General features: G+C 35.4%; 1 protein-coding gene across 4 annotated transcripts in view; it reads left to right on the forward strand.

Moving 5' to 3' along the window:
- LOC136039360 (solute carrier family 35 member F5-like) overlaps positions 1–11,184 on the forward strand; it is a 74,195-nt gene extending 63,011 nt beyond the window's left edge. For all 4 annotated transcript variants that reach the window (XM_065723022.1, XM_065723024.1, XM_065723023.1 and 1 more), the window contains 3 exons: positions 3,255–3,414; positions 5,938–6,177; positions 10,985–11,184. In XM_065723022.1, the coding sequence (XP_065579094.1) occupies positions 3,255–3,414; positions 5,938–6,177; positions 10,985–11,051 (467 nt within the window). In that variant the 3' untranslated portion in view covers positions 11,052–11,184. The remainder of the gene's footprint in view (positions 1–3,254; positions 3,415–5,937; positions 6,178–10,984) is intronic.
- The last annotated feature ends 2,064 nt before the right edge of the window (positions 11,185–13,248 follow it).

Below are 13,248 nucleotides of genomic sequence, written 5' to 3' on the forward strand. Positions count from 1 at the left end.
CTCGGATTCGGTCTTCCAGTGATGATTTATGTAAAAAGACTATCTACTTTATTATCTACTTATAATATATATATGTATATATGTACATATATATATATATATATATATATATATATATATATATATATATATATATATATATATATATATATATATATATATATATATATATACATATATATATATATATATATATATATATATATATATATATATATATATATATATATATATATATATATATATATATATATAGAATAAATACTTGAAGTAGTACTTGAAGTAATACTTAAGTACAATTTTGGCAAGTTGTAAAAATTTATGATTCTCGCCTGAGAATGGTAGAACGGACCCTGGTCTATGATAAATTTGCCCTTTTACTTTGAAAGTAGGCATAAATGATCTGGATTTTCGATTAAGGCACCAAACGACGTCATTTGGAAACATGAGTTGTCTTTTCTGATTTTTGATAAAAAACGCTTAGATTCTGACGTAGTTCCAGTAAGCAAAGTCTTCAATGGCTCTGGGGGTGCAGCCAGTTGAGGAAGTTTAACTTTTCCTGAGGCGCAACACGTTCCCATTGTTTCACCATTAAATTTCAAGGCCTTGCAGTAGGGACAAATTTTAGACATAGTCCCGATTTGAACATATCTACTATAATCATCGACTGGGCTGCACCTGAATGCCATGCGATAATTTTCACGTTGCTCTTGTGATTCCTCGGCACGCTTTCTTTTGGCATTATCTCTTGAAGCCGCAAGCCTGTTTTCACGTTGTTCTTGTGATTCCTCGGCACGCCTTCTTTTTTCACTTTCTCTTTTAGCAGCAAGTCTGGTTTCGCGTTGCTCCGGTAGTTCCTCGACACGCCTTCGTTGACGGAAATTGCACATTCTTAATCTGGCATTATCTCTTGAAGCCGCAAGCCTGTTTTCACGTAACTCTTGTGATTCCTCGTATATATATATATATGAATCGTTTGAACTATGCTGAACAAAATGCTTATTTCAAAATTTTGATTGGATATATTTGGGAGATTAATGGGCGTTGGAAGGGTGCTGGTTGTCCTCCCGTCACTTTTGACTCTTAAAAGCGCACTAGAACTTTCAATTTCCAGTCGAATGAGCTCCTTTCGAAGTTTCTATATGTATTCCTTTTTTACGAAGCTCTGTGAAGAAAATAAAATGAATAAGTAAATAATACATTATGCTCAATTCACTCTTTATTTAGGGAGTGCTATTGCGCTGCCTAAGAAAACTGATGAACTGCGTTAAAACTAAAAGCTTTTACGGTTTGTTGAACTTGCATAGAACTAAAATTTTGAGGGAAATTGATATTGGAAGTAATACAGGAAAACAAATTTATTAGTAAGTTATTAATTACTATATTATCAATTAGTACCAGGGGGATCGGGCTTCACCCTAGTCATAGCACTTGACACGCTGCAGGCTTGGATATATTTGATTTTCTAATTACAGATTAGAATGATCATCGCGTTATTCTTTAGTTTTAAGTCATGAGGTTTCAAACTAGTAATAATAATTGAATTAAGAAACTCTGGCGTAAATTCAATTTCTCCTTCCTATTAATGCATCCAAGTATCATTTATATTACAGGATTTGTTTTTTCTTGGGACTCGTTGTAATTCTCACTGGTGCTACACTTCTATCTGCAAATTTCGTTGAAATATCGATGTGATTATCCCTATCACTTATCTTCTAACCGCAGATGATCATCTCTGTCGCTTTTCTTCTAAACAGAGATTTCTTTGTCCATTATTTTCGTTTGGGATTCGTTGTGATGCTTGTTTTTGCATGTCTTCTAGCCGCAGATCTCGTTGCGCTTCATTTTCGTCCACCATTTCTTGTAATTTTACACATGTCATAGATACTAAACACCAATTCCTCCTTCCTGTTTATCCTTCACAGACTCACACCCGTTAAACTAACACGTTTCTTCATTCCGTTGAAATTTTGCTTTGTCTTTTAACCGCAGATTTCGTTGTGAAGTCTGATTTCAAGAAAAATACATACACAGTAGCTCATTTAAAGAGAGCAGATTTATAAATTATAACATAATTATACTAAATTCACTGGAATGGCAAATTACTACAAATGTATATTTTTGTTCACATAACATAGGACTCTTACACGTTAAGTCATTCCGCACATAAAATATATTGATGTTAGCGTAATATTGTTTTAGGTTTCTTAGACTAAAAAAAAAACAAGCAAAAAAAAACAACAATAAAGTATCACATTAAAACTGAAGACGATGGAAAATTACCTATATATGTTTGACTTATTACTCTACTACAACTTTCACTTGAAAAAATCCTTTTATGACCATCACATGAGTTTAAGCAGCCTGTATGATGGTAGTTTAATCAAACAGTTAATGATAATGAACAGTAAGTAAGCAGCATAGTTGAAACATACAATAACTATGCCTCTGGGGATAACATGACCCCTACAACCCCCGGGGAAAGCGCTGTAAATTATGAAATTTATCTATTGTTTACATGTACTATTTGTTATCAGTAACGCATAAATTTTTCGGCGAAAATTTTCTGGGGGGGGGGGTATTTTCTAGTATGGTTTGAAAAACGTTCAGAAAGTAAATAAATGGTTTTTTCAACTGAAAGTAAGATGTAACATTTAAAACGAACAAAAATTATTGCGTGTATGAGGGGATCGTCCCTTCTTCATCCCTCGCTCTTTACGCTAAAGTTTGACTTTTTATCCCAACTCTTTTAAGGACAGCTCTTGATACACAAATACCGTTGAGTTTGAAAGAGAAGTATTTTTAAAGAAATTAGACTTTAGCGTAAAGAGCGAGCGAGGAGGAAAGAGCAGCGCTCCTCATATACGGAGTAATTTCTGTTCGCTTTAAGTTCTAATGCGGCTCCTTACTTTCAGTTGAGAAACTTGTTTTTATTTATTTAATCAGTAAAAGAAATGGTTTTTGGTGTTGCCAAAGTATTTTGCACGGGTTTTATATAGGCTACATTTCAGAGTTTATTTGACAGTATATATATGGCCTATTGGTTTTAACAAACATATTTCTCAGTCTATCTTCACCTAACTGTGCGCTATCATGCTTGAATTAGTGAGTTAGGGAAAGGAGAAGAATACCCTTTCGGATTGATCTGATTGGTAGAATAACCCTTCCTTATGTGTATATATATGGTGATGTATGCGCTAAAGACGCAGGTAAAGGTTAATTCTAAGACCATTTGCAATTAACTTTTTTTTTAGGTTTTGTTGGATTGATGAACACAATCATTCTATGGCCTGGATTTTTTCTGTTACATTTTAGTGGTGAAGAATCGTTCCAGTTGCCGAACAGAAATCAATTTCTATATATTCTAGTTAATGGTCTAGTTGGTACTGTTGTGTCCGAAGCTCTGTGGCTTTGGTAAGTTTTTGTTTTCATTCATTAGATATTGATTATTTAGAGTCAAGAGGGTACAAAATCCTTCCAGCCTGTTCAGCTTTTAATCATTTAAACATGATCCTGTCCCCTTTAAAATCATTTACGATATTTTTACAAAATAAAGCGACTTGTATAAACCCTCTTAATTCAACAAAAAAACAATTATTTTCTACTAAAAGTAAGGAGCAATATTAAAACTTGAAACGAACAGAAATTATTCCGCATATAAGGGGGGCTGTCCCCTCCTCAATACCCTTCTCTTTACGCAAATTTTTTTTGAAGAATTAAAAAAAAAAATTTCTAATTCTAGTTATGCTGCCCTTGTGTTTCAAGAATCGTTTTTATAGAATTTAGACAAAAGGTCGAACTTTAGCGTAAAGAGTTGGGCATTGAGGAGGAGGCATCTCCCCTTATATACGGACTAAATTCTGTTCGTTTTAAGTGTTAGTGTTGCTTCTTACTTTCAGTAGAAAAAACTTGTTTATTTATTTAATTTATAATCATTTTTCAAATAATCCTTGGAAACCCGCTCCCTTTGTGAAAAATCCCCCCCCCCCCCACAAAATTCTATATTCATCCAAATTGATTCGTCCATAGAAGTTCCTCCCACGTAAATTGCTTCCACCGGGAAACTACCCCCGGCCAATTCTATCCTTGCTGCGAATTTCCCCCAGAAAATTTTATACTTACGATTTCGCCTGAAATATATTCTTTTGCGTACTTTCATTTGAAGAAAGACTTGTTTTATTTAATTTCTGATCTTTTATAAGGTTATGGGCGAATCCTCCTGCGTGAAGAATATTTCCCAGAAATCCCCTCCCTCCCAATGGAAAGTTTCTACTGCAGAAAATTTCCCAATAGAGAATTTCTCATGATGATAATTCCCCCAAAGTATCTAAGCATGTAAAATGGGGTCGCTAACGAGTAAGCAAGACAAATAAAACGAATTTCGTATACGAATTCTGACAAATTCTCCCCGTGTAAAATTTTCTTCTGAAAGTTCACCCCCAAAACATCCATCCCAAGAGGAAATTCTTCCCGCAGAAAATCCCTACCCCTGAAAAATGTCAGTATACTTCCTTATAACAAATAGTATATGTAAACGGTGGTCGAAGCTCATAACTTACGGCCCTTCTGCCGATGGTTCTGGGGGGTCATGTCATATCCAGAGACACAGTTATTTTACCTTCCAATTATACTGAATAAAATGGCTATTTCAAAATTTTTATCAGACGATTTCGGGAAAAAAGGGCGTGGGAGGGGGGCTAGTTGCCCTCCAATTTTTTTGGTCACTTAAAAAGGACACTAGAACTTTGAATTTCCTTTCGAATGAGCCATCTTGCAATATTGTACGACCATTGGTTCGATACGGTCACCCATGGGGGAAAGACAAAGCAATAAACACGCATTCGTGACCTTTCTTCTGGCAAAGAATACAAAATTACGCTTTTTTGCAAATAGGAGATTGGAACCTATACAGTATAGTTCTCTGATACGCTGAATATTACGGAGTTATTTTCATTAACACTATTTAACTTTTAGGGGATGTTTCCCCCCTTTTTTAAACTCGAGTAAATTTTCTCTGACTCATAGCCTTTGATGGGTAACGCTAAACTTAATGAATATTATATATTTGGAATCATCATAACAAGCCAACTCTTTTGAAATATCTACTGATATCACAATTCCGTTTTTTAGAGTTTCGTTTACTTTTGAGCGAACTGTTTGATGCATTGAAATTATTTAAAAATTCTCCCACGAATGGTTTCTCGCATCTCTGGTTGGGAACCTTCGTTTATACATTTTTAAAATCGTTCAGATGTATTGTACTTATCTTCTGGAGTGATAAAATCCAAACTAAACTTCCAGGAAGAAGGACAAAGTTTAAGGATGATTATAATGCGTCATCATGTAGATGCAGACTTGAGTTATGGATCTCTGGCTCGGTATTAAAAACTAAGTTAGTTTAATTAAGAAGAATAATTACTCTCATCACTGAAACTAAAATTGAATAGCAGTTTTTCATACAAATCTAGTGCCTTTTATAATCTAGCACCCCATTGAAACGCACCCACGAAACGGAGATCAGCATCGCCAGTTTGGACCTTGAGGGTCTAGTGTTGTCATACTTACGTACTACTTACCTTTTGTAATTAGTTAAATTTAATATTGAACCTCTCATACCGTTCAAAGATTCAAAGTAACAACTCGTAAGCATTGATAATTTTTTTTTTCTATCTCTTAACTTCATATTTGTTCTTGTTTGATTGCCTGTAGCTGTTTATTTTTGATGTTCTCTTTCCTTGTTTCTTTAACATTTTGATGGTTTTGTTTTGTTACTGATCCTCTGTAGTTCTTATTAACTTCTTCTTTTTTTAGTCGTTTTTCTGAAATTCAGCTGTTTATACATAGGTAAAATTTTCTGAAAATAGGTTTGACATATAGTGATGCTGAGCTCTTGACACTATAGAAGACTTTGCTTAACAATATATTACGTCATTACAGGGGTTGCTTTCTAACTTCATCGCTTGTTGGTACTCTGGCAATGTCCCTGACCATTCCCCTGTCAATGCTTGCTGATGGTATAGTGAAAGGGATAGACTACTCCTTTCTTTTTTACATTGGCGCTATTCCTTTGCTCTTCGCATTTGTTGCTGTAACAGTTCTGTCGAAGTTTGACAATGCTGATCCCGTTGGTGATTGGATTAAAAGGATATGCTGTAGAAAACTGGAAAACACTGATAGGTAAGATCAAATACTTATTGCCTGAATAAAAAAAAACAAAAAACATTACAATGCGTGAGCAGTTAAACAATCACAACTAACTAACAACTATCTCACTAGGATGGTGGCAACAATAGTAGCTCTCAGTCAATCAGTTTAGATAATTAGATCTAAACATCGTGTTTGCTTCTAGAGAATATAGTTGCAATTTCAGGTGCAGCCTATTAAAGAAAGAACTCTACCCCATAGTGACTGAAATTTAAAAATTAGAAAAAACAAAACTCGGTACAAAAAAAGAGAAAGGAACTCACATCTGCTGAACTATTGTTGTTTTCAAGGAAGACCAGTACACAAATACAAGACAGGGTGATTGCTACATACTATTGTGTATGTCTGAGGTTTCGTCTTATATGACTAAACTTTGACTGTAAAACTATTAATTTGTTTAAGCTATGTTTTTTTCATTTCTCCTTTTTTTTACCTGTTAATGAAAGCTCCTGGAAATGAAGTCAAAGTATTTGGGGTTCTCATTTATGTAAAAATTCCATTATTTTTTTCTTTCGACGTTCACTTAATTATTAGTAGTTTTACCCGTGTGAAATACTTTCAGTTCATTTTGATTTTAGGGTACCGTCAACTTTATTTATGATCATTCTAACAAAAATATTTGAAGGGGTATAAATTATACTTGTGTTCAGCTTTCTAAGCTATAAATTAGCTCCAACTGCTCTCAAATTTCATTAGTCAGTAGACTAACAAAAGAAAGATAATTTGTCATTTTTTTTTACATACTTTTTGAGTTGGAAAGAGCAAAAAAGATTTGAAAGAACCACTACATTTATCCACAAGAAGATACAAAGCTTAAATAACAGCCAAAGTTTCCAAAGAACTAAAGTTTCACCACAGTTCAATTGCATATTCTTATTTAACATTTCATTCCAATCTGTAAAATCCCTAAAACCGTACTTTTTTTCTTTATAGAAATTAGTATCAATCATTAGTCAAAATTGCCTTCTAAAATCAAATATACTACAAAAAAAAGCATTCATTTAAACTTCAAATGTTCAAGTAGGTTTGCCAGGGAGAACTTATTAGATATTCTGCGGACAAATCCTAGTCTTGGGAGGATACTCTTTCTACCAACCTACCAGCTGAACAGGTAACCATACGAATACAACTTCCATTCTAAGCTCAAAATCCTTCTGCAATAACAAAGGAACTGCTGCTCTCTCAACATCCATTCCCAACACTTAAGGGGATTCGATATATTAAAGAATCACCTTATCTCGGTCATCATAAAAAATTTTTAGTTTGTGTGGTCAAACTATTTAGAATTAATTGGGCGGTCTTGCCATAACTTGCAGAGCTTGTCCGAAAAAACGACAGAAAACTAGAAGCCGATACCTAATTTCCCAGGAATATCCAAGAAACCATTAAATTTCTTTGATTTTCTGTCGCATAGACATATTCAGCTTTATTGAAAATCACATGATCAGAAAGTGTGAATTTTGTTTTTTCGACTAAACAGAGCAGACCTCTCTTTCTGAAGTTCAAGAAAGGGCAGTCCTTAAAAATGTTATAGCACATCTGCTCGAAAAACACTGAAAATCTGCGTAAAAGAAATACCATTGGATTAACCTGGCCGGTATGAGAGTCCCTGCGGTGTCACCCTCTTTGATTAACAGACTGGCCGACTAACTTTCACAGTCTTTTCAGTCAAATTTCATCATTAAACCACAAATTCTCAATAGCTTTCAATGATAACTAGTCACCTGGGAGAATTTGCAAATGGACCCTTTGTCTCTGAAACAGTTAGTCGATGCTGAAACCTAGTACAGCCTATTTTTAGACTTCAGCCCCCCTCCCATGCACACAGACACAGAAAAATTCACCGACTGCCCCCTTAGTAACTTTTGTGCACCTAGAAAACATTGTACATGAACAAATAAATGAAGTGTCAAAAGATTCAGCCCCCAGCTCTAGAATAGATAAAAATATATAAGATAACAGACATAAATATTTTCTTCTCAAGCTTTAGTCCCCCTCTCCAAGCCCCAGATGATACTGTTGGAAACTCACCCCAAGAAAATACTTTCTGATTTAATATCACGCGAAGAAAAGAAAGAAAAGAAACATCTTCGTGAGAATCTGCTCAATGTTGACTGCCTGGAGCATATATGACTACGAAAGGAAAAACAGATCTTATATTTAAAAATAAATTTATATTCTACTTTATCTTATTCTAATGTTTATATCTAATAATAAAGTACCTAAGTGGATTTTAGACAGTTTATTGTAGCACTGAATCCTATGTAAACTCTGAAACATCAAAAGTTCGTACAAAAAGCACCAAAAATCACAAAAAAACACATTAGTGAATTACCAATACAAAGTTGCATAATAAAAATTTATGTGCCTAATGCACTAAAATTCAGGAGACTAAATGATTATGATTGCATGTTGGAATTCGCCTTTGTTAAAGGGCCTAAATCCGTAGTAGCCTTGTTTATTGTTAGTGAGAAAAAAGAAGGTGTATGAATCATGGTTGTAGTAATAGCTGGAATCCAGTGAAGAGCGAGCCATGGTCTATAATGTTCAATAAATTATTGTCTAAGCAACTGCATTGTGAAAAATATTTTCCAACGTTTCTAAAACATAAACTCACACCTAAGAAAGACTAATGCTTTATTTATATAAAACATTAATATCCCAAAGTGCTTTATGTTTCTATTGTATAATCAGTTCTATTCTGTTTTGTGTTTTCATTAAAACTTTAGTTTTTAGGTTAGCTTCGAACTTCGTGATGATTTTGAAGAGGTGGAACAGACTCTAGTATATTCTTTACAAGTTTTTTTATGGCACTTGGTATTAACCAAGTGACATATAGCAGTCGCCAATTCTGTCGGTCTGTCGGTCTGTCTGTCGGTCTGTCTGTCGGTCTGTCTGTCGGTCTGTCTGTCGGTCCCGGTTTTGCTACTTTAGGCACTTCCAGGTAAGCTAGGACGATGAAATTTGGCAAGCGTATCAGGGACCGGACCAGATTAAATTAGAAATAGTCGTTTTCCCGATTTGACCATCTGGGGGGGAGTGGGGGCCCGGTTAATTCGCAAAAAATAGAAAAAATGAAGTATTTTTAACTTATCAGCGGGTATTTGGATCTTAATGAAATTTGATGTTTGGAATGATATTGTGTCTTAGAGCTCTTATTTTTAATCCCGACCGGATCTGATGACATTGGGGGGAGTTGGAGGGGGAAAACCTAAAGTCCCGGTTTTGCTACTTTAGGCACTTCCAGGTAAGCTAGGACGATGAAATTTGGCAAGCGTATCAGGGACCGGACCAGATTAAATTAGAAATAGTCGTTTTCCCGATTTGACCATCTGGGGGGGGAGAAGGGGCCGGTTAATTCGGAAAAATAGAAAAAATGAAGTATTTTTAACTTATGAGCGGGTGATTGGATCTTAATGAAATTTGATGTTTGGAATGATATTGTGTCTCAGAGCTCTTATTTTAAATCCCGACTGGGTCTGATGACATTGGGGGGAGTTGGAGGGGGGAAACCTAAAATCTTGGAAAACACTTAGAGTAGAGGGATCGGGATGAAACTTGATGGGAAAAATAAGCGCAAGTCCCAGATACATGATTGACATAATCGGAACTTATTTGCTCTCTTTGGGGTAGTTGGGAGGGGGGGAGTAAGTCTTAAAAATTAGAAAAATGAGGTATTTTCAACTTACGAACGGGTGATCGGATCTCAATGAAATTTGATGTTTAGAAGGATATCGTGTCTTAGAGCTCTTATTTTAAATCCCGACCGGATCTGGTGATGGGGGCGGGGAGTTGGGAGGGGGAAACCTAAAACTTGGAAAACACTTAGAGTGGAGGGATCGGGATGAAACATGGTGGGAAAAATAAACACAAGTCCTAGATAGATGATTGACATAAACGGAACGGATCCGCTCTCTTTTGGGTAGTTGGGGGGGGGGGGTTAATTCTGAAAAATTAGAAAAAATGAGGTATTTTTAACTTACGAATGGGTGATTGGATCTCCATGAAATTTGATTTTTAGAAGGATATCGTGGCTCAAAGCTCTTATTTTAAATCCTGACCGGATCTGGTGACATTGGGGGAAGTTTGGGGTGGGGAGACCTAAAATGATGGGAAACCCTTAGATTGGAAGGATTGGGATGAAACTTGGTTGGAAAAATAAGCAAAAGTCTTGCATACGTAATTTACATAATTGGAACGGATCCGCTCAATTGCGGGGGGGGGGGGGGGGTAATTCTGAAAAATAAGAAAAATAACGTATTTTTAACTTACGAAGGAGTGATCGGATCTTCATGAAACTTCATATTTAGAAGGACCTCGTAACTCTGATATCTTATTTTAAATCTCAACCGGATCAAACGTAATTGGGGGGGGGACAGTTGGGGGGACCGGAAATCTTAGAAAATACTTAAAGCGGTGAGATCAGGATGAAACTGGATGGGAAGAATAGAAACCTGTCTAAGATACGTGACTGACATAACTGGACCGGATCTGCTCTCTTTGGTGGAATTGGGAGGGGGGAGGTAATTTTGAAAATTGAGGTATTTGTAACTTACGAAAGGGTGACCAGATCTTAATGAAATTTGATATTTAGAAGGATCTTGTGCTATAAAGTTTAACTTTAGGTTCTGACCTTCTCACAAGTGCCAAATGAGCTCTTGGCTCTTCCGACCTCGTCCAAATGAGCTCTTGGCTCTTCCGACCTCGTACCATATGAGCTCTCGGCTCTTCCGACCTCGTCACAAGTGCCATATGAGCTCTTAGCTCTTGTTTTTTTTAGGGATAAGGTCAAACACGAGAGTGAACAACGGGAATTTTTGCTAAGCGAGTCCGACTCAGCACTATGATCTTTTATAGAAAGATGTATCTGTTTGGTAAATTTTAATGTAATGTGTCTGGTATATTAAAAACAATTTCGTGTAGTTAGCTTAAATGTTTTGTAAACCTAATTTTTCAATATATGTTCCATTTTCACCTGAAGTTTGAATTGTTGACGATATTAGTCAGCTGTGATGAAGGGACCTAATTTTGGCTCGTCGCCAAACAATTTGCCTTAACGTTAATTGTTCAGCGATTGATTTAACATCAATTAACATACCTAATTATGGGCACTGGATTATTTCCTGTGCACTACCTAAAGTCAGTTTTATTAAAGCAAAGCATTACGCAAATACAGTGGTTTCTTTGACCTTTATAGAATTGTAAGAAACACAAGTCTAAATTAATTTCTATTTAGGACTTAGATCGGGTCTATTTTGCATTGTAGTAAAATCGCATGATGCTGACAATCGCATAGTTTTGGCACCTTATGCCCAAGTGGAACTTTGAATCTATTCACGATGAAATAGCGAGGTGATATAAGACAAGATCTTTTTCGATGCGAAACTTAAATGAACTTAAAATAGTAATTTAAGTCTAATCTAGGAAAAGTCTTCCTTTTCTCCTTCTGTCTCTTTTTTTCATGTGTTTGTGCTGTTGCATAAGTCTAATGTAGGAAAACAGTTTTCCTTTTCTCCTTCTGTCTCTTTTTTTTGTGTTTGTGCTGTTGCATTGGTGATTTCTTTTTTCATAATATATGAACTTAAAGTAGTAATTTAAGCTTCTTTATTAGGTTTGTAATATTATTTTATTACTTGAAACCAAGGCCGTATGTTTGTCTGACTCAAGCCCCCGAAATGTTTGCCTGATTCGTTAAAACGTAATAAAAATAGATACAAACCAATTTTTATGCGTTTTTTAGGGTTTTTTGTTGGCTTGTTGTGTTCAAGGGTATTTTCAAAGCGGAGGATATTTTTTTTTTCGACAGTTGAAAAGAAACGAAGATGCTCAAGATAAATCTTAAAACTAATATTAGGATGCTAGAACCCATGATAATGACTTGTAGTAATTTAAGTAGTACTCTCACCATACTCCAGTTCAAGTTCAACCATACTCCAACGATTTAAGGTGGAACCTGAGTTAAGTTGAGCGCTTCTTCAATTTTAGATTCCTAAGGGCATAACAACTTATGGCTTGTTTAAGGGTAGGTCATCTTATGCTTATACCCGTATTATTATGCTTTCAAATGGATTAAGAAGGTGTGAAGTTGAGGCCATGGATAAAATTGTGGAAGATCTAGAAGATGCAGCCAGATGGTAAATAGTAAAATATTGTATCGTTAAAAAATTGAGACGGAATAGTCAATCTGGACTTGTTCAGTTAAAGACAGGAATGGGACAACAGTTAGTGGTAAGGAAAGACCTAAAGGGAAATGGGCAAAGCATTTCGGGTATGTGCTAAACCGTGACGAAGTCACAGGAAATGATATAGAAAAACAACAAAAAACTTTATGGCACTTTTGAAGTAAATGAAGATTTATTTTGCGAGAAAAAATTAGAGACAATACTAAAAGGATGAAAAAAATATAATAAATCTCCAGGTGCTGAAGGTACGGTAAATGAGTTTCATAAATATGACGGTTGTGCAGTTAGAGTTAAGTCCTGAAAATTATGAACATGATTTTTGTAAAAGGGAGAGTGCCTAACAATTTTAGGGAAATATTAATTAAACCTTTCTAGCCGAAAGGTGATAAGAGTGCGCTTGGTTTCTGTAGGAAGCAAATTTCTTAGACTTAGAGACGCTGCACATGAAGTTTTATGGAAAGAACAGGATAGGGAGAGGATGCGTCAACTAAATTTTTACTCTCAGATTAATAATTGAGAAGTGCCTGAGTTATCAACCCCAAAATCCTCAGTTTTATAGATTATGAGGGAGCGGTTGATTCAGTCGATAGAAGAGCTTTAACAAAGGTCCTATCCCTTATGGTGTACCCGATAAATACATTAAAGCGATCGGTGCTATGTACAAGAATAATATTGCTACGGTTAAGGTAGGAAATGAGGTTAGTGGTTAGTTTCATTTTGAATCAGGAGTTTAGTAGGGTTGTGTTTTAACCCCGTTTGATAGACTTTATCCTAAGGAGCACGATAAAAGTTATGGGAGAGCATGGAATCAAATGAAAAAGTAAAACAGTCTTAAACGTAGATTATTCTGATGATTTGATTC

This window comes from Artemia franciscana, chromosome 19 (assembly GCF_032884065.1).
Source record: "Artemia franciscana chromosome 19, ASM3288406v1, whole genome shotgun sequence".
Lineage (NCBI taxonomy): Eukaryota > Metazoa > Arthropoda > Branchiopoda > Anostraca > Artemiidae > Artemia > Artemia franciscana.